This window comes from Antedon mediterranea, chromosome 1 (assembly GCF_964355755.1).
Source record: "Antedon mediterranea chromosome 1, ecAntMedi1.1, whole genome shotgun sequence".
NCBI classification, from domain to species: Eukaryota; Metazoa; Echinodermata; class Crinoidea; order Comatulida; family Antedonidae; genus Antedon; species Antedon mediterranea.
In genome coordinates this window covers 24,009,555-24,031,933 of record NC_092670.1, presented here as the reverse complement: position 1 = coordinate 24,031,933, position 22,379 = coordinate 24,009,555, and the positions used below count along the sequence as shown (strand labels likewise).

Sequence of the window (22,379 nt, the reverse complement as noted above, 5' to 3'; positions counted from 1 at the left end):
GTTTCAATCAGTTGTAATGACAGCACGCAAGTTTTGAATTCCATTTGAAAATAGTATAAAACCCTGTTTTATTGTGGTTTTTTTTTTTTGGGGGGGGGGTGGGGAAACACACCGACTGTATAGGTACCTTCTCCAAATGACGTCAAGAACACATTCCATTGTAATTACGATAAAGAAGCCATTGGCAATGGCAGACCATTAACTGTGAAACGAGCAAGAGGCAATATACAATTCACCTTTATTCAGTGGACATGTCTATTAAAGGGACACTTTGTTGGGTCCCTCTATAAGAGTTCTACAGTATTGCTAATTTAAGTTTTGTGGTGAAGTCTGCATGTACTCAAAATATCTATGGATTGCAATCTATATATAAATTTACGTAAGGGCAAAATTCGGTAAATCGCAGTTTATTTCTAGAATTTTTACTCGATGGTATATAAAGTTGGTTCGTACTTTCGGTACTGATTTTAACCATTTGATGTAACCATGTTTACTAATTAAATTGAGTTAGATAATTAGTTATTGACAATTAAAACGAATTTAGGTTCAACGATTTGCCCCAAATAGGGGTGTTTCGTGGTCGTGGTATACACTGTCTAATGGATGTCCAACTTGAAAAATACCCGCAGACAATAATGCGAGGATGCTTCGCATTTTCCTATCTCCTCCTACAATAATTGTTTTTAATAGCTGAAAACCGGTTGAACAGCTCGAGTACAGCATCATAATGTTGAAGACAGGCCGATTTTCTTTAAAAAATACTATTTTTATAGATTTAATATACGTTTATACAAATGTTTTGATCTGCGATAAATGGAACATTCCAATCTCTATTCCACAAGTGTCTATTCCCTCAGGCGTCGTAAAGACAAGTACTGTACAGCCATAACAGAAATTCGATACACTTTTTTCCAATCTGTGGAATCTTTTTTTTAACGCATAATGAGCTAGCCTTTCCAGTCGCCGTCTATTATGTACAATCAAATTTATTATTGCAGCTAAACCACCACCAACACCACCACCCTCCCCTCACTGGCATGAGTAGCGTAAAGCCAGTAGAGGGCAGGCCTACAGTACGAATGATCAGTACATGCCCTAAACGCAGAACAACTTTTCAATACAAGTTGGGTAGTGGGTAGCATAATTGGCTCTATGAAACAATTAACCATTAGGCCTACTAATTAAGTTGAGTTAGATAATTATTTATTGACGATTAAAGCGAATTTACGATTTGCCCCGAATAGAGGTGTTTAATATATTACTGACAGTTCCTTCTGAACGTTTGTAATCATGTAACTTCAAAAAAATATAAACGTCGTATTAGTGATGTATCGTTACATGTACTGTACTATTTCAATCGACTATGACGGTGACAGTTTCAACAAAGTATTAAATCGCAATGTTTTACTGTGTTTACTGGTATATTATTTGTAAAACATGAAAACAATTCATATTTCGTTACTAAATCGATAAAGAATATATTTAAAAATTGTTCGTCTTTGCATCCATCCTCTTCCCCATCCCTCAACCCAAATGTTACATACAAAACACAAATTCAGTTTGTTTCTTATTTTGTGACAAGTTTCGTTTTCGGAAGTAATTCCCGGGGTGCTAATTTTAGTTGAGTACATAAATCACTGTGTCTATTTATTCGTTCCTGTAAACAACATGTATTATTGTCCTGCATGTGCATTTGAAGTCGCCAGTTTTTTAAACGCTGAAATTAGTATGTATTCGAGAACCATCTGTGGGCACGACCTAGATGGTACGCGAGCGAAGCGAGCGTACCATCTAGTTTAAGATAATAAGCCAAACTCCTACTGGTAGACCCACATGATGCCTAATGCCGAGTCTAATTACACAGTACATATTACTGTATATCATCATTTATGTTATTGCATGGTAAGGTCATGAAATAAATCTTTAAGTATGGGAATGCATTTCAAAATAAAGTTGAGAAAATCGTTTTGTTTCACATTCATAAAAACATCAATGAAGTTTAATGCAGATTGAGGTAAGAGTTGAATAACATTTTTTTCACCTTGAGCTTTCCATACCCATCATTTATCGGGTACAACATTCGCCATAAATGCTCAGTTATTAAATTGTTGTAGACAAGTATGATTCTAACTGTGTACATTTTATAAAATATTAGTTAAAGTACTATTTTAATGTACAGTAGTAAATATTCCTTCTAAATGAAACAAGACATGCACTGTACCCTGTATAAAAAGTACCTTTTGAATGTAAAATTAACAACAGCTTAACAACACTTCCGCAGATAAAAAAAAATAAAGTTATTAATATCTGACAGCTTTTCCGATGAAATTTGCCAATATAAAAAGAGAGAAAAAAAGAGACTGACTTCATCAATAGATTTGTTATCAACGGTTAAATCTAACGTTAAGACAGATAAAAGCGTTGGTTGGACACAACAAGGATTTCAAAATGTCCCCAGATGAGGAGATACATTCAAATGATAAAGCAAAAAATTTCTTTTAGTGTTTTGTAGTTGTACTGAATAGTTTAATACATCCCCCGTGGCTAGTTTGAGCAATTGTTAATAGGGTTCATCGACTGAGTTCATGATTTAAAAGATTTCTTCTCATGTTTAGAAGATCGCTCGATTCCTTTTGAAGTTGTATTTACGAGGAAGAGGAATCAAATTTGTTTGCTACCCAACATTCACGTAACATTTTAAATACTGTACATCTAGCATTTTACCGTACAAATAGCAAATATATAGATAAAGAGAGTTTAATTTTAATTCATTTGTCTTGATGAACTAAAACGTTTTTTAAATGATTGGTGTTTCACACTGATATCATCTTAATCTTCTATTCTACCATGGTGGTACTATACTATGTACTTTGCTATTCATTCTAGGCGTGGTCTGCAAAAGGGGTTATTGAGATTCAATGAGCTGCATTGAAAAATGTTTTCAGAATGTTTGCGCTAATTCCAATTAATTTCCAAAATAGTTCTACTGTACGTGAACTGTGAGCGACATACAGTACCGCACTGAATGCAGTGCCAGGCACACATTAGGTTTTTATATTACATTGTGGATTAAGCCCTCTACAGACCCACGGCAGGTGCAGTGCAGCACCTGTGTACCATGAATAACAGGGGCCGAGATGGACCGGTACACTAACCCAAATTTTTCGATTCTTTAAAGTGCACACAAGCCAGATGTATACTGAATTTCCAGTTTTAAGTTCTTGTTCAAAGAGACTTGTACCAGGCTACTGTTTGAGGCCTGAGCTACTGTAGTCTGCCAAAGCCTGGGTATAAATAAAGTGAGGCACGTAGTATAACCAGGAAGTACTAATGGAATTCTATTGTAAATACAAACATTATTATTAAATGCAGTGCAAAGGTATTCTGAAAGATGCACTAATTCTTTGAATTGCACACAAGCCAGTTTTAAGTTCTTGTTCTAAAGTACCACCAGAGCTGTGGTTGAGGAGAGCCCTAAACCTTCGCCGATTTTATCGCTATGGTTTGCAGCGCCCCTGTAACTTTAAACACTCGATGAGACGTAAAAATAGTTCAAATATAAAGTAATTTGTATAGCAGCATTTGAACTCACCTTTTTTAAGACTTGTTATAGCTTCATCGTGCATACCCTTCTCAAGCAAGGCTTGTCCAAGAAAGAAGTGACCTTTGACCAGTGTTTGGTCCATCTCTATGGCCTGTCGACAGTCCTTCGCTGCATCCGTCCATTTTTTTAACTTGACATAACATAGTGCACGATTTGTAAATAATGCTGGGAAAGATTGATTTTTAATCTGAAAAAGATACAAAGAAAAGATTAAAAATAGATTATATAATAATTGATGATTCAGTGATTGGCACGGCCAACCTTGCCGACAGAAAACAATTTAATACATGCAAAGTTGACTGTGCCTATAGCCTTTCTGTGCCAAATCAGTAATATTTACTAAGGGTTACTGTATGTTCAGACTGGCGTTATGTAAGTGGCGTACATATTTTTGTGTCTGAACTAGGCCGCAGATTAGCGTTAGGGAGATAATTGTCCTTGTAATAATTATGTTTTAAATTATTTTGAAGTAGAATGCAATGCTGCAAGTAGTAAAACAAATCAGTATATTTTGAAGGTAACATTAAATAAATAAAAATAACAAAACACTACTTTACAATGTAAACTGTAATGCGTTTGTCATAAATGTATGCATACAGTTAGTTCTACCTGCTTAGACCCAATGTTTTATAAACGCAAAGCATTGTAATGTTAAATGTTGTGTCTGAACACCTTGACGTGACACCATGGATTATTGTACGCCTTGCGTTAACAAACCTAATTCTGTGAGTCTGAACATACCCTAAGTGGTTCACTATTACAATATAAATAAACAATGTAAAAGCAAAATTATTACGACAAATTAAATAGTAAACCAGAAAGCCACTCCGAGAGTGCATACCTCAGCCTACTGTAAAATTGTTCTACATAAGATTTCTCCGGTAAAAAAAAAAAATATATATTTGTGTGTGTCTTAATGCTGTTTGTGATTTAGGCTAATTTCACTACAAGCATGTGTATGCGAGTTTGGTGTAATGGTTATGTAACAAGCCTTTCAATTAACAATAGCTTCAGTTGACTAACAATAGAACAGCAACGCAAAAATCAAACGAGTGAATTTGAAAAGAAATAGGTTTTTTAAACTACTCGCATCAAAAAAGGTGCACATTAAATCAAAATATGTTTTAAAATTACAAATTATAACTCTTGCCTCTTGAAAAATGAAGTTTTTTGGACAAGTAGTTCTCGAGAAAATGCAATTTCAGTTTACTTGTTACTTTAAGACTGCTCGCCGGCTTTTGAAAAATTCTGTCCTATCTTTTAACACTAGCAGGTCTGAAAAGTATACTGTACTAAAAAAGTGGTCCAGAATTGGGACGATGGTCCCAAATAAACCCTAAATTTAATGGAATGGTCCTTGACCACATATCTATCTGTATATTCATTTTGGTAAAGATCTTATTACTATTATTGAGTAATCCTGCTAACAAACAAACTAGCCCTCGCGCTAGCGCGATACTTGGCCAAATCAAAATTGGCCTCCTGACCGTGACCCGATTTTCACCAAAAGTGTGTGTCTTAATGCTGTGTGATTTAGCCTAATTTCACTACAATCGTGGATACGAGTTTGGTGAACAAAGGTTATGTAACCAGCCTTTCAACTAACAATAGCTTCAGTCGAAAAACAATACAACAGCAACGTGAAAAAACACACGGGTGAATTTGAAAAGAAATAGGTTTTTTAAACTATTCGCATCAAAAAATCTGTTTATTAAATCTAATTAAGTTTTAAAGTTACAAATCACAAATTATAACTCATGCCTCTTGTACAAAAATGAAGTTTTTTGGACAAGTAGTTCTCGAGAAAATGCAGTTTTAGTTTACTTGTTACTTTAAGACTCAGCTGCTCACCGGCTTTTGAAAATTCTGTCCTATCTTTTAACACTAGGAGGTCTGAACATAATTCTAAAAAGTGGTCGAGAATTGGGATTGTGGTCCGGATTTTAACCAAAATTAGGCAGTGTCGTCCTTGCATCAGGAGACATGTATGGTAGTAATTAGGAGTCATTTGAATCAAAATTGTGAGCGCTAGAGTGATGAAAAATAAACAAACACACAAACCCACCCAATCAACATACTTGGCCAATTTTCAATTTGGCCAAGTAACAAACACACGTTACGGATTACATATACCTCCTTGGCGGAGGTAAATTACATTGACGGTAGACCAACTACTATAAAAAAAAAACCTACAGTACGACTAGTACTACTTAACATTTTGAAAACAGATTATATAAGTTCAAACTTATATAAGTGTAATTAACTAATACCACAACACTAGCTTATAGTTTTCAATTTGTTAATTAATATCACTATCAATGAAGTAAACAACGACCTATTTAATGAAATCATTATCAATAGTATGGTTAAATGCATTCGTTTGTATTGTAAATACTGTAGTTTTTTTTCATAGGATATGACACACAAAGAACTTGAAGACGTTAATTTTTTTATTTTTTAGGGGGAAAGAAGGTAGGCAATTAATCTGATTTTCCGCTAGGCAAATTTGTTTGCACGAAAAAAAAAAAAATTGTGATTGCTAGTTATGCTGCTGATTTTGCTTGTTAATTTTTTTACAACTAGCAAAGTTTGCTAGTCGAAAAAAAAGTAAATTTCGAGCCCTGGGGTAGCCATTTTTTTCATTTTTTATAATGCATAAATAAAATACTGCGTGCAAAAAAACAATGCGCGATGACTGTTTCAATCCATATTTTTCAATTTAAAAAATAAAAGTTCAGGCCTCGAATTTTACCGCGGCCACCGCGGCCAGTGCCGTCGGTGCCCTCCCAGTTGGCCTCAATGCCCTCGAAAATGAATAGCACCCACGGCCACTACTGGCCTGCCCTTTTTTTTGCGTTGGCCGTGAGTGCCCTTCCCGAGTTTTACCACAATAAAAACCACTGAATTAGATAGAAAATAATGTCAAGAAGATTTTTTTACACGACTCGGACGAGACGCAAAACTATCGCCTGTCTTCGTTGCAAGGGGATTTCCCTAAACGCATTTATTAATACACAAACAGGAAACAAAACATCGAACATTGTGTAACCAAAACAATATCATCCCGGCCGCCGTGCGTGGAAAATCATGGTATAGATAGTACATTAAAATACAGGGGTGTACACTTTTAATAATCAAGCTAAAAACGTTCCTCGATCGGAGGTTACTGAAAGTATTAAAGTTGCACCACCCCACCTCAATAATCGAGCTAGCCACATTCGATTACACGCACTCCTAGCTAGCCTAGCCTATCCTCCCGCCGCCGATCCGGTCGAACACACGCAATTCAATTCATTGGGAAAACAATTCTATTTGACGCACACGCACCCTCTCTGATAAGAAATTTCACACACGATGTCTGTGTAATTAAGTACGTACGTACACGTCACGCGAAGGATGGGATCGTTGGAAAAACAATTCCTTTTGACGTACACGCACCCTCTGATAAGAAAATACCATGTGCTTTCCTGCATGGTGTAGTCCATTATACGTGTAAAATTAGGGGTGTTTACTTTTAGCACCAAAGTTAAACCTGCACCTCAACCCGAAGATCGTTGGAAGTATTATCATATTTATATTTTATCGCACCCATCTCAATAATCCAGCAGACAGATCATCGAAAAATCTTGTTTAACAACGTCGTACACTAAATTACCAAACGCGTTTTTACCGAACTCAAGGAAATGGTATAGTCCACAATACATGTGTAGAAGGCTAAACAGAGAGAGAGAAAGGGGTCGGTGTCCGTCCGTGTTTTGAATTCTTAAAAATATGGATTATCCCCTAACAAAAAAGCTTCAGAAATCGAAACTCGGAAAATAACTATAATTTATATTCTACTACATAATGTCATTGGCTTGATTTTTACCGTGGTTAACACTCTGTGTATGAATAGTTGTAGGTAAGGCCTACAAACAAATTGTTTTTGTATCATGTTTTCTCCGTCGGCTGCTAGCAAAGTAAGGCTGAGTAGCTTGCTGTTGTAAGGGTCTTTATACCTGTTCTGGGGTTTCTTGGTTGGCTTCACGTGCCTTTTTATCGCATTATTTGAAACTAAACGAAACATTCAACACAGGACGGTAAACTATAAACGCTGAACATCGTACCTATTTATTATTTATATGGATCGTAAATACACGTAATATTTATATGAAATACAAAAAGATGTATTGTAGACAGTCCTACTACTACGCAATCTGATGAATAGGGAGAAACATTTTGCAGGTAGAATTTTTTTTTTTTCAACCGGAAACAAGCTATTTTTTAATTTTGGCCTATTTATTACAATATTTTTTAATTTTGGCCTTGGTGCCCCTTCGATTTAAAACAAATGGCCTTGGTGCCCTCCCATTTGGCCTTGGTGCCTCTAAAATCAATGAAAACCGGAGGCCAAATGGCCTTGCCCCTAAAATCCCCAAATTCGAGGCCTGAAAGTTCAAAGAAAATTTAGAAAAATAGAGTTGGAGGTCCCGGAAATTGGACTTATTATACTTCAAAACATGAAATAAAATATATAAGTCCCTATCAAGGTTGTGACTGAGCTAAGAAATGTTTGAAAAATAGAGATGTTAGGTCCCGGAAAATGCACTTCTTGTACTTCGAAATATGACCAGCTTTATTGTTGGGGCTGAGCTAAGAAACTGTTTAAAACTAGAGCTGCAGGTCTTCAAAAAAATTGCATTTTATACTTCGGAAACATCAGGCATAGAGGCTTAAAAAACGCAAGCGTAGAACTTTTTCAGTCAGGGAAATAAGTTTATTCCTCCCAAGTGTATGCATGCGTACCATCTGGACTTCCGAGTGGTGAGAAATTCATGACATACAGGACATTGAAAATGTAATAACTTAGCTATAATAAGATGTTGGCTAAGCGAAAATGGCATGTTTTTTTGTTTAGTAATGGATGAAAAATTTATTTTAGGTGCCCCACGGTACAGAATGTTACTTGTAAATTAAAAAAATTGGTGAACATACGAACAATTAACATAATTCGTTTTTGCTGTAGTGTAGCGTACGTCGACGCAGTACACGACGTAACCGTCAGTAAACTTCGCCTGGAAAATAACTACAGTACACATTTTGGTCTTCGCTGAAGCTATATGAAGTGAACGCGAACGTTTTTTACTGTATATTATATTCCCCGACAAAAAGTACCCGTGTTCCCCGACGGGGGGAGCTAGGCTCCCCGACAAGGGAGATAGAGCCCCCGTAGCCCCCCCCCCCCCCCATAGCACATAGTATACCCAGGAACTATTGAATTGGAATTCTATTGTAATAACATGCACATTATTGAATACAGTGCAGGGGCGCATTTTGCATTAATTGTTAACTCGACTTTTGATGTAGAATTTTTGTAAAATATTCCACACGATGCAATGAAGAAATAACCAAAACTAAGAATCTTTTTATTCCAATTTGTTTATATATTCACATGCTATTTATATTCTTTTTACTTTTGCGAGAAGACAGCAGGCTTGTCGAATGAAAGGCGCTACAGCACTTTCGCACCTAAAACTGTCCATCATAAAATTTTTATTTAATTTATATGGTAGGCCTAATAAAAAAAGACTTCACAAACACAGTCACTCACCATCACCACTGTACTAGCCTACGTAGCGGGTGAATATTTTTTAATATTTTTAAGCACGAAAGTGCAGTAGCACCTTATAAGTGACAGACCGTAAGGCTAAAAAACGTTAAAAGCTAAACTAAGTCTAGGCTAGCTACAGTAGGCCTAGGCCCTGTCATCCCTACAGCACTGTTAGGCCAAGAACGAGTATTTGTGGGGAGCGAGTGACTCACGATGGCCTTCGAGTAGCATGATATTGCTTCATCGTATTTCCTGGCGCTATAAAATCTGTTGCCTTGGTCTTTCAAGTCAATCGCACTCATAATTGAGTTATTTACATCAAAATAAATAATTCAAGTGGTTCGTCTCTGGTAAGTTGGCAAACTAAACTAAATTCTAGACTAGGCTAGGCCGAAGCCCAACAATTTTCACACAGCAGAAACTCCGTGTTATGATTTCCTCCCTTCGATTTAATTATGGAACGCAAAGTATGACAAAATACTACTGTGTTTGGCTCATAAAGAAAATAATGATATGGCTATTATGGCGTTCCATATGTATGTTATTCCAATTTTATCTAAACTTATCGTGCGCCCTCAAAATATTATAAAGTTTTTTTTATAATTATATAATTAGGCCTATCGTCTGTTTGGCCCGTAGCATTGTATATCATAATACACATACACACCAGGGTAGAGTTAAATTACAATTTGTTTTGCGTGTATTTTTATTCTTCTCTTCAATTATATTTTCAAACATACATCGTGTGGTAATGAACGATTATTCAATCCAATTAAATAACAGAGCAATAATGACCATCCTGAAGAATCGTTATTAATAACACCGCGCGAACTGATTTCTTTTGGATTTCTTAAATAAGTTTTAGGCGCGGCCTATACTTCCTTTTTTATTCGCGTGGTTTTTCGTCGTGTGGTAAAAACGCGACTCCTACAGCTCACTATGTCCGTCGGTTGGTCCGGTCGGTCGGTCGGTAAACACTAACTCAAATTTTGAGCCATGTATATGGCCTTGTTAGATTTAAATTCGCCTTTAACCACACACCTCTATAAGGGGTGGGATTAAAAATGTTCACATCACCATGGCGTAGCTGGAGAAAGGCTGGCTTTGTACGATTTTTTGCGTGTGAACTAGCTGTTATAAACCCATATAATGTAATAATAGATATATTATCGAATGACATGAACAGCAACAACGCACTTCTATTTCTAACATAAATATCTTCGAATGCTTAACGTAAAAACTCAGCCGAGAAATAGAATATTCCATACACTGTAACACAAGTTTATGTTCATAAAGCGATTTGATTGGATAACGTTGATGCGCGGCCAGTAGTCTGCAAACATTATAAGCAAATGTGCCGAGAATCTGAGCATCTATAGCAATTGGTCTGGTATACGACGGCGACGGCAATTAGTGAGAAGAGACTGCTGTTGTTGGTACTTATTTAGCGTATACAAAAGAGCATTCTTCCATGTATTGGATAATCATTAATTTCTATCATACGTCGTCTCATCACGGATATACTAGAGTGCAAGTGTGTTGAAAAGGACGGCGTTCGAACAACAAATGTAAGTACAGTAGGTCGGATACATCATTTTATAAATAAGATTAGGAATGTTTTAATAATTTTCAATCAGCCTAACATTTGGAAATAGACCCAAAAAAAATATAGGCAAAAATACAGAAACAATAATTATAAAGTGGTATGTGTATCTCGACTTTTATTTCAAATTGGAATTTGTACTTTTAAATTGTAGGCCTCCTACTCTATACTTCTTAAAAGTTAAACGAATCGTGGTTCTTTTTCACTCTACACGTACGCATGCGGATTACTGCTTACAATTTACACTCAACTTGCTGTAGGCTACCGTTTTCCATGTATGCCTATAACAAATTTAAATTTTCTGATACTACAAAATACACACACGATTAAAATGAATGATAACTTGTTGAAAAGTACAGCAGCAGCTCTGAATACAGCCGTACGGCGCGGATTGACCACTATTATCCTAAAAAAACATGCAACGATGCTATTGATCATTCCAGGGATAATATTGGTAATTATGCACGCGCGCGAACGTCGTCAAGTTGGTACCTCTTTGATCGCCGAAAATCATGCTAACCAATGTATCTTCATACACATAAAGCTTGGGTTTCACAAAAGCTCTGTCTAGACTATCAAAATAGTTTGAAAAAACAAGTGTAATGTGCACAACTATGGAGTGATATGATGTCATCATGTCCATAAATGGGCACATCACATTTTTTTTCTCACATAAAGTTTGATAGTGCAGACAGAACTTAAAGCCTTGTCTACACTATCAAACTTTATGTGTCAAAAAAGTTTGATGTGCCCATATATGGTAGTGCTATGCTTAAATATGGTAGTGATATGACATCATCATGTCCATATATGGGCACATCACATTTTTTTGACACATAAAGTTTGAAAGTGTAGATAAAGCTTTAGAGACGTAACCGCAACGTAGGTAATTTTACCACAACGTGCGCTGACCTTATACGTTCTTGTGTTAGTTCTTAGTGGGAACCAAGAAGCTTTAACGAAAACAAACTGCATTCTTGTTGAGTTAACATTTATAAAAAATAAATAAGTAAATATAGGGCCTAAAAATATTTAAAAGAAGAGCCGAAATCCAATGCATACAAACACAAACTAATACTAGAATTCTGTCATGTGTTTTTCGAATCGTGCATATTAATGTTGCACACTGTGTTACTAAGGGAGCGCTTTAGATTATAATTTAATACACTGTAAATTATCAGTTAATTCACGGAGAAATTGAATGCAAATTCACCATGGGGCATCATAAATTTGCGCATAATTATTCAGTTACCTGCGTTCTATACGATATAATTCACTTTTATTCTGACTCGTACATGAAAGATTAATTACTGCATATAAGGCATAGCGGTAAAACAATGCTTTGTTAATGTAGAGTGAACATGCATTAGAGTGGATGGTCAGTCTTGTGAGGGGTGTGCTTAAGGATTCTGAAGAGAGTGAAAGCCACTATACGATTTTCACTCATTACCATACTATCTATGCAAGCGATTATTGCACACAGTTTTAATCACACACAAGAGTGAAAACTCGTTATTTTAGAGTCAAAAAGTGACATTTTCACTCGAATACTAAAAGAGTTGAATCAATCAACTTTTCGTTCAATTCTAATTACCTTTTGTGGCCTCACTTCTTCATACTAGATTAAGTATTGTGTTTTAAATTTTATTTTTAAAATGTGTAGATATTGTTTTACTTTCGTGCTTGTTACATGCCCGTTAGGTGGAAAGCTGACAAACGATATTTATTAATATACAGAATAAACGTAGGCGTTATTTAAATTTATTATATTTTACCTAATTTTGAAGTATGAGGAAATTTCAACTTCAGTTTAATAAGAAATGTTTTTTTCTCAGACGTGCAACTATTTTATCTTAAATAGTTAGTGACTGAATTTCCTCAAGTGTTATCATTCAATTAAACTATACAAATACGCAATGAGATACAGAGGTGTTATTATGTACCCATGGCAACGAATATATGGCCTATTATATTGCATAATATTATCATATTGCATAATATTATCATATTACATTGTGAAATTGCTTTATAAGTCATTGCTTACGTCACAGTTATCTTTTCTTTATTTCTATAAAACCAGTTCTAAGACGTATAATAAAATGTTTCCATTTATGATTGTATCTTGATTATTACTCAATAATCTTTGACCTACATCATGATCCATCAAGGACAAATAGAATATGGACAATCAAATACAGTTCAATTATTCCTAAATAGTTTTATCATCGAACATCAAGCTGTGTTGTAAAAGCTACAGTCGTTAACATTGTGCTTTTGTGTTTCCGTAGTTTTTACCGTGTGTTTCTCCTTTTATGAGCTGACCGTCGCCTAGGCAATGCGACTCGTGTGAGGATGTACAGTCATGTGCAACGTAACAATCACGTTGACACAACTGACTGAAATATCGCTTGTGATTAGTAAAATTAATTTGCTTTGCCCATGTCCAATACGTACCTCATTTTACACTACCTTCAAACTTTGCAGGCAGTTTCGTATACGATGCAGAAAAAAAATAGCTCCAGGGTCGCACAAATGGGGAATTGTATGCCTGTGTAAGGCCTACAGGAGTAGGCCTACCTAGATAAGCTTTGCTTACCTATAGTGTATATTACATACACTAATAATGGCGTTGGGCGTTTCTAAATACGAAGCTTGAATTGTCAGAATGTGCCGTAAATGTAGTTAAGTACGTCGTTGCACCTTTCTATCCTCACCAAGGCAGCTGATCTATTTCCCCTCTATTTCGTTCTCATCCTTCTATATTATCGATCGTTTGACGCTCCTGGCGCCAAACAAACATTTCTCGTTTGCTTGAATAGTATACTAACAAATACCCTTTTAATATATAATGTCGTCTCCTACTCTGTCAGTATTTGGGGCTGAACTGGACACCTGAAGTTCCAGTCAAATTTAATTTTAACACGAAGCCGATAAATTTTTGTTTACATCTACCACAGTGAGTGTTCCGTTTGATAATGCAGATCTATCTATCTCCATCACAGTGACCTCTTTAAACAAATCTTAACACCGAAAGATACAATTTCATAAACCAATTATTCAATTATATCAAATCGAAATGTATGTATTAATATTTCATGGACTATAAATAGGCCTACTATACTGCATGCGGTTTGTTCAACAAACATCAAATTAAAATATCATGGGAGTTACTAATGTTACAACAAATGATATTAGACAAATTCCAATGAATTACATATGTAGGCCTACCCGTACCAGTTTAAAAAATAGTTTATTTACATCAACGTGTATATTAATACAACACAAACATTTCAAGCAGGATGTATGCAGTGTTGATTGTTATACTTTACCACAGTATAGTCAAGTATAATATTTGTATTTGTAACTGAGTTACCTCACAAAAAAAACTTACTCGTTAAAGAAGAATTTCGTCTTAAGATAGATTGTTTTTATGAAAACGAAAAATGTTGTTCTCAACTTGTAAACGTATTGAACAGAGAGGATGCGTGGCACGGTAAAGGAGGACGAAACACGCCCCTCTTTTGTTCTCAAAATAGAATAAATATTCTCTCCGTTTCTCAATAATATCAATATTATTTTTCTATAAAGTCAAAATATGTTGGCGCAGGTCGTTTTACATGCCAAATTAGTTGATGTATTAACATTTTACTAACATAATACTTATATAATACAGGTGAATCGTTAATAGTGATAACAATTGTCATAATACATTTTATTTTTTTATGTGGGTTTTAGTGGCTTGTTTAAAAAATTGTTTATTATACGGAGTGTTACAACACCATGTTGTGCAAGTGTATGATTTCTCAATCTGTTAATTTAGGTATAGCTAGCCTTCTAACTACAGGGTTATGTGCCGATTGTTTCGCAGTTTTGGATTTCTTGCTGTTTTCTTTAATTTGTTTAAAAGTCTCATAGCTAACCAAGCCATTCTTCAGCATTCTATCATTGATAATCGCTGACCATTCTAGGTGATTCTTTTTTAAACTTCCGCAGGTTTCTTGAGCTTCATCAGCAGACAGCCCTGCTTGCAGTTTGTTCATATTTGTAGATACATTAATTCTATGCAGTTTTATTGTTGTTTCATTAGTAAGACACAAGGCAAGATATTCTTTCTTAATTCGCTTGAATTCAGACAAATCTTTCTGAAATTTCTTTCCTTTTTTGTGAATTTTATCCCAAAAGGTTTTATTAAAATGATTATAAAATGCAACATCGGCTTTGCTTAAAGATCGAATTTTCCTTTTTGAATCTTTTGATAAGATCGATCTTTCACTTCTAACATTCATTGACATGTATACAACATCCTCAAAGTTCCAGCAGAGAAAATCCTTCAACAAAATCATTGACTCATCAAAATATTCTGTAATCAAAACTAAATCGAATTCTAAATCGAGTTCTTTAATCTTCTGCTGAACACGTTTATTATCATTAAATTCGTGTTTCTTCAAACCAAACTCCTGCATCTGTCCGTTCCAAACCCGATTAAATGGCGATCGACTGTAAGTGAGATACCTACTAGGCTCATGCAAGAAATCGTCAATAGCCATCTTAGGGTCTGGCTCGTAAATCCTCTTCGCCAGGCCAAAATATGTGAACACAGATTCAAAATGAGAGCTTGGCTCCCTTGCAATAGTTATATATACTGCACCAGGGAATGCAATGTCCATTTCAGCTTTATTATACAAAGTGTGAGACGTCAACATATCTAATTTTCCTTGATTTGCCACCATGCTCCTACGAAAGGGAACATGGTCAGTGACACCTTGGTAAATCGGTAGTGTTAGTTGGTTGTTGTAAGCGAATCTGTCCAAAATGGCTGCTAAAGTTGTACTTCCCGTTTGATGTGTTTTCATATACACGATCTTCTTTACAGGTTTGCATTTTGGCTGAACTTGAATGAAGAGAGGTTTTCCCGCCCTCACGAATTCCTTTAAAAACAAATAATTTTCAAAGTAAATAATTCAGCTCATGCATGCCAATGGTTTAGTTACTACGCTGCTACATACATTTGTTGTTGATCACTGTAAATATAGACGCTATGCAGCCGTGTAATGTTGGCCTACAGTCACACACAACCAAATAGCAAATGAAATTGTTGGTACTATAAGGTCTCCTTAACACGATATAAAGGTATCTTTATTTTGAATTTAATATTTTTAACAGATATCAACGTTTGATCGTAAAATGGAGAAGCTAAATTAAATTCCATTTCAACGTTTTTAAGCAATGAATTACCAGCATCATCAGCAGGTTTTCAACTAAAAACGGTAAGTTAATGCTTTATTATTCATACAGGATAACCTCTACTTTGGTACACCACCTATTCAGGGGACACCCTTAATAAGGGGAGATATGTTTTAACAAAATAAAATATTACTGTGTGTGCCATACCTCAATATGATATTGAACAAGCAATCCCACTGACGTTAATTTGATTACGCTTACGTATCCAACAAACATGAACATGAAGAAAGCAATCAAACAAAACAGTCGGAAAATTGTCAGTTTCATCGTAGCCGTAGACAGAACCTTTACGACGCTTCGAAAAAGTGAATGACGTGCTTGTTAGAAGAGATCTCATACTATAGTATTTTTATATTTATTATCTCTATGGTTATACGTTTACGTTATACTGAAAAGAAAAAGACAACGAACGCAATCTCAATACACATATCAAATAACTTGATCAAATATTATTGCACGCGCAGTGACATTTCATTAAAAATGTATTATATTGGATGTGTGTATGAATTATGGTAAATTATTGACTGTAACCTAATACGAAGGTAGGCCTATTCGATTTAAATACGGTAACTAATTATGTTATATAATGAGTTTTTAATCAAATAATGATTACTTTAAATAAAAACCCTTTGCAATTGTAAAAGTTAAATACGGTATAACATACTGTAAATAGCTTATGCAGGTCAATGTAGTACTGTATTAACCCAAACACATATCAGAAGAATACATTTGATATTAAAAGAAGTCGGGTATCGGACGGTTCAAATGAATCAAACAAAAATGATAAGGCCTACCGAAGGAGGTCTCCGTACTTTTCAAACAAAACATGACTGAGCCTACCTAAGAAGGCCTCTGTACTTTTCAAATAAAAACAAAATGGGCCTACCTGAGGAGGCGTCCATACCAATGACCAATGTTTCTTCATTCGACTCTTAAATACAGTGACGAATTGCTATAAAAAATACAAAACAAAAATTGCTTACCGAAGACTTGAAGGGTATGTCATAACATGCTCTTTGACAACCTTCTATAGCTTGAAATGCTCTAGTAAGTAGACTACCTTTGTTATTTTAATAACTAATAATTAACGAACAGTTATTCGTTGTATCTTTAGTAAAGTCTCATTTTATGTACTATTTGTGTATACTGTTTTGTGCTCTAAAATAAATGGACGGTTTATAACAATACACTTTCTTAATTAACTTGCTAAATAAGTATAATGAGGTATTTTTGAACATCTAGGTAATAATATCGAAGCTTCGGGCTAAAATTATAATCATGATCTCATATTAAACGAAAAAAATAAAAACAACTATCACAAACTTAATTGTTTACAAGGCTATTTCAGGGTTGTCCGTAGCAACCAGTCAACGGTTGGTAAGCTTTCAACTTTACCACTTTTTTGGCAGTGCTGTTGCTTTGATTCTCTTATTTCTATTTAAATAAAAATTGAAAAAATTGTTATATTATTTTGTCAATGTATTCACAAACATGGAAATATAACAATTAAAATCTTTAATAATGAAAAACCCGTTAAAATACGCAGCGAAACGCAACTTATACCACTTTGGAGATACTTCATTTATGGAGATACGAACATTCCGTTTAGATAACAATGTAGGCCTATTTGTTTGGATTAATCAGTTAGTGAATTTTTTTCAATTTATTTTAAACCAGGACACGCCGTACTTGACAGTCTTTTTACAACATTGCATTATCTCTTTATAATTATAACAACTTAATTCAAAACGAACATTTAATAAACTTTTGACCAATATCTCGATACGCTTCAACTAATCATAGAGATATTATAGTATAATACTGTGAAATAATAAAAATGTACAGTGCGAAAACAGAAGTCAATTTTTTTTAAACGGGTCTCATAAGCGGGTTGAGAGGGCGGGCTTTACCAAAACAGCCACACAATTTACTTGAATCCATTAAAAATGAAATTGCCTTGCACTTTGTTAGTATCTGTGTGAAAATTGAATAAAAATGACAAACAATAACGGACAAAATGTAAGGCTCTTTTGATTGTTAAGCCATATTATTATCAACTATGTGTATCTTTGTCACCGACAATTTAGAACTATACTTGTAAATGTCACTGACACGCTACGAGTTACACACGAGTGTAATTAACAGTAAATGCATTAACTCGTATCACAATGTATTGTCGATACATCAATATTTTAAAAAATTTTACACATCTAGGCCTAATGGACAAGGCTTTCGGTGCCTTGACTTATCGCTAATGATTCTACAAAGACAGTTCATAGTACACCCAGGTAAGCGAGACATAAAATCATGTTCGCAAAAGTGCCACAATTTACGGTGGTTTTCAATTTAGCGTTATACTACGGTGGCTGATTTCCGCCAAAGAAAAAAATTATTTTATAATTAGGGCGTTATAACGCCGTATTAGGGCGTTAAATACGGCGTTATAACGCCCTAAATATACAATCTGTTCACACGTACATGCGCACTTATTTACTTACTCAAGTAAGTTGGTCTCATGGGCATAGTTATGGCAAATTTGCTGGGTAGGAATCAACATACCCAGGTAAATAACTAAGGCTTGGTTCCCACTAGGGATTCAACACAAGGACGTAACGCAATCGAATGGACCAATAAGCGTTTGTTCGAATAATCCTTGCTTGTGATTGGTCAAATCACTTACGTTGCACTTATGTCTTTGCGTTACGTCCTTGTGAGAACCAATCATTACGTTGTACTTCGTCTTTTCTATGGAATGGGAACCAAGCATCAGCGCCCTGAAAGTCAGTTAATTTGACCAATCACAAGTTCAGACAATTGTCTGATAATTTAAACTTAACTTAAAGTAAACAACAGTCGCAACGAACAAAGTAGTTATAGAGTATCAGTATTCAATTTGTCGATAAAACTACACCAAAATGTTGGTAAAGTTCGCATTTCATCAAATTGACTTTAGTTATAGAATGCTGTTGGTGCTTGTGTGGCAATTTGTTCGAGCTGCGCGCGCTTCGATCCGTTTTTAAAATACATATTTGTGATTTCTATAGAAGAACTTTTTCGTTAACTTCCAAAACTTACGATGTGGTAAAGTTTATTATACAATTACTGTACATGAATTACTCGTCTCAGTGCCAATATATCAATTATGAACGTGGCCCAATATTTTCATAATGTTTTGCGAGTAGGCAGGTAAACAGATTATGTATTGTATTTCTGCTATGATATAATGTTATTCTCTAGGCAAAACTAGTGTGCAACCTAATATCTCTAAAAATAATAAAAGTATGTTATAAAAGAAGACAATTTATGACAACACAAACTGAAATTGCTAAAGCATTGCTGGGAAATTGGAACATGTGGTGTGAACAAAAAACGACAGCAGCTTCAAAATCAACTCATTATACGGACGCGACGTACACGTACATGGCGCTTACTCGACGCGTGGTGGATGCGCATGGTTTATTCGATGTATGTATAAGGTAACCTATACATAATACCGTTATTTAATATTACATTGTGATAGCTTCCGCTTCCAAATATTCGATATATTAACTATAATAGGTCTATTGCCCTAAAATGGTAAAAACACGTTGCAGTTCCATAACGTAAAAATTATATGCGAGTGTTTAGTGTCTTATTCAACCATGACGGAAAATTTAGTCAATACCGTTGTGTATTGTATACTGAAATAATTAACAAGTCATCGGGTATTATTTATTTATTATTCTCATTTTCTACAAGAGAAAACTGTTATTGTACATAATGCATGACAATAAACCGTACACGGAATTGTCTGTCTGTTAGTGGTTGTTGATAAGTAAGTTCCTTGTACGCAATTGTGTTGTGCACTTTACACGTTTGCAGTTGTAACAACAACACTAACGAAAGAGACATAGTAAGTATTTTTGTTGCACTTAAAAAAAAGATACATACTAGTGGTAGGGTTATCAGTGGGTACGGTAGTTTTGCAAGCCGATGCGCCAAAACACTGGACGTGAAAAGGGATGCGCACCTTTACCTTTACCTTTGTGTTAACATGACTCTTCCTTTATAACGTTCCCGTTCTAGCAATGATATTACAATTGCGCTGAAAGGAAAAGGTATACACGAAAGCTCTGCAATTTATTTCTGGCTGTTTTCATTTGCCGTTTAGATTTAGCTGTTTGCTTTATTTCTATCTCTTTTGAGATCTACAGTAGTCATTGATAAAAACAGCAGATCATTTCGTCAGTAATTCCCCTTCATAGTATTACAATTTTTGACGGATTTTCTACGAGCGCTAAAATGTTGATATGTTTTTTTTTTAACCTTACGTCATAAACCACCCGTTCTAAATAATGTGTTGACAAAACTACATTTTTGTTTATGATATATGTTTTAACATTTTTATCTCATGTCTATCTGCTTTAATGTTTAATACCATTAACTCCAATTTCCTGCAGTTTAATTGCAGGTAATCTATTTCTTGTTATATTATTCTTGTTATTGTTTTAAAATTTATTTTGATCAAGTGAATAAATGAATCATTTATTTGTGGTTGTGGACTCCTTACGTGAAATATAGCCGAACTATACTTCCCAGGGGTAACTAAACACTTTAAATAATTTCTCTCTCTCCCCATGAAATAAAAACAAATTGCTCATGGGATTCAAACCTCATACATCGACATGCAAAGTCCATTATTCCATTCGCCTACATAGACGGCTCGACGGAAAGCGTTTGCAAAGTAAAGTGTAGTTAACTCAATTCTTACAGTACCGTACGTCTCACCTTATGATTATGAATAATGAATATTCATGTTTATTTTGTAACGTTTCATGAGGGGTCCCAACTTATCGAAAAGAAATATCGCGTTCCGGAAGCGATCGGGAATATTTTCTCTATTATACTGATTGATAAACGGATTAAATAAACTTCAACAAAAAAAATCACAATAATACAGTTTAACTTTATCAGTTTCCTCCTCTATTTTTCATTTACTGTATGATATAATTTTCAGTAGATAAAGTTTTATCAGGGAAGAGTGAATCCCTGGTTTGTCACAGGCCCTAATCGAACGAATATTACCGAGCAATTCTTCTTTGGACAAAGTTTATAATGTTATTAAACATATGCTACACCAGGCCTATAATGTTAAAATGACATTATGGTTTTAGAAAACAGAAAATGATAATTTTGCTCCTTTGTGGAAATTCATTGAAAGGATAAATCATACATTTTATAACCATTGTTGTGGTAATTGTGGCGGTATAACCATGGGATATATAACTATAACATTAAGATATTTGACATTCCCGCGGGAGTTATCACTATTACATTACGTATCGGCATAAACGGCCTTATTTATAAATCTTCAGAAAACATTTTATTTTAAATTAAGGAATTATATTATACTTAAAACTGAAAGTGATTTTATTTTGAGTCAGACAAAATTTAAAATCAGATGACACATATATAATAGTGACTGATGGTGATGAGCTTAGATGAATTCTGCTTCGTCTGTGTCCAGATCCAAGACTCGGGTCATAGGTCGGATGATATCACGCGTATTATTTTATTCATGTTGTTTTAGATTACGGTACATAAAGCGTGGTTCCCACTAGCGACGCAACGCAAGGACGTAACGCAACGCAAGTTGACCAATCACAAGCGATGGCTTATTCGCTTTTGATTGCTAACTGTCTATAACTTCGCTTGTCATTGGTTAAAACGCTTGCGTTGCGTTTACGTCCTTGCGTTACGTTCTAGTGGGAACCACGCTTTAGAAAAAACCTTTAATCTATGGTATCACTCGTATCATGTTCTAGATGAATTTTATACTGCATTTCGTATACAATAACCTCTCCTTTTGGATTCCCCAGAAACGAACGTGGGGCCACCTAATACTGTAGAAATACACGTGGGAAGATTTTGTTGGATAGGGCTCTATTTGCATACATAATAATTATTTATCACTAACAACTTGAGTACAATTACGTTTTTACGCAAAGATCTGACATCGGGTAGTAGTTAAACATCCTGTGTGTGCAGTAGCCACTGCTTCCTTGGGCTCGAATCTAACCCCTAGCCACTGGCACAAGCTCGATGGCCTAAGGTAATAAAGCCAGACTAGATCTGTAGTTCATGTGTGTTTCGAGTCTGAGAATGATTTATTAAGTACAATTACGTCACATTAGGACAAACATCTGACCAATCCAGTTCACGTACTGTATGCCTTTAAAACGGTCGCACACTCGAATCGCACACAAAATATGATACACACGTTTGGCAAATTGAATGACCTTCGTTGTAGAAAGACATTTGTAATCAATTTTCACATTCGAGTTTGAAATGGAAACATA

At 35.1% G+C, this 22,379-nt stretch overlaps 3 protein-coding genes across 5 annotated transcripts in view; 1 reads left to right on the top strand and 2 right to left on the bottom strand.

The window, feature by feature from the left end:
* The window catches only part of LOC140063508 (E3 ubiquitin-protein ligase CHIP-like), a 30,980-nt gene extending 21,365 nt beyond the window's left edge, over positions 1 to 9,615 (bottom strand). Inside the window, exons 1-2 of the mRNA XM_072109858.1 lie at positions 9,407 to 9,615; positions 3,593 to 3,791 (exon numbers count right to left, since the gene is read on the bottom strand). Of these exons, the coding sequence (XP_071965959.1) occupies positions 3,593 to 3,791; positions 9,407 to 9,496 (289 nt within the window). The 5' untranslated portion in view covers positions 9,497 to 9,615. The remainder of the gene's footprint in view (positions 1 to 3,592; positions 3,792 to 9,406) is intronic.
* Positions 1,995 to 22,379, top strand: part of LOC140063507 (somatostatin receptor type 2-like) — a 45,132-nt gene continuing 24,747 nt past the window's right edge. Inside the window, exons 1-2 of one of the 3 annotated variants that reach the window (XM_072109855.1) lie at positions 1,995 to 2,014; positions 15,961 to 16,064. The gene's annotated coding sequence lies outside the window, so the exon portion shown is untranslated. Of the gene's footprint in view, positions 2,015 to 10,585; positions 10,763 to 15,960; positions 16,065 to 19,773; positions 19,934 to 22,379 lie in introns of those variants that run through there. The other 2 variants (XM_072109856.1, XM_072109857.1) reach the window with 2 other exon arrangements.
* On the bottom strand, positions 14,325 to 16,977 carry LOC140063506 (galactosylceramide sulfotransferase-like). Its single transcript, XM_072109854.1, has 3 exons — positions 16,928 to 16,977; positions 16,189 to 16,336; positions 14,325 to 15,725 (listed from the first exon to the last, which is right to left on the bottom strand). Exons 2-3 carry the CDS (start codon positions 16,306 to 16,308, stop codon positions 14,601 to 14,603), a joined length of 1,245 nt encoding a protein of 414 aa, XP_071965955.1. The 5' UTR covers positions 16,309 to 16,336; positions 16,928 to 16,977; the 3' UTR covers positions 14,325 to 14,600.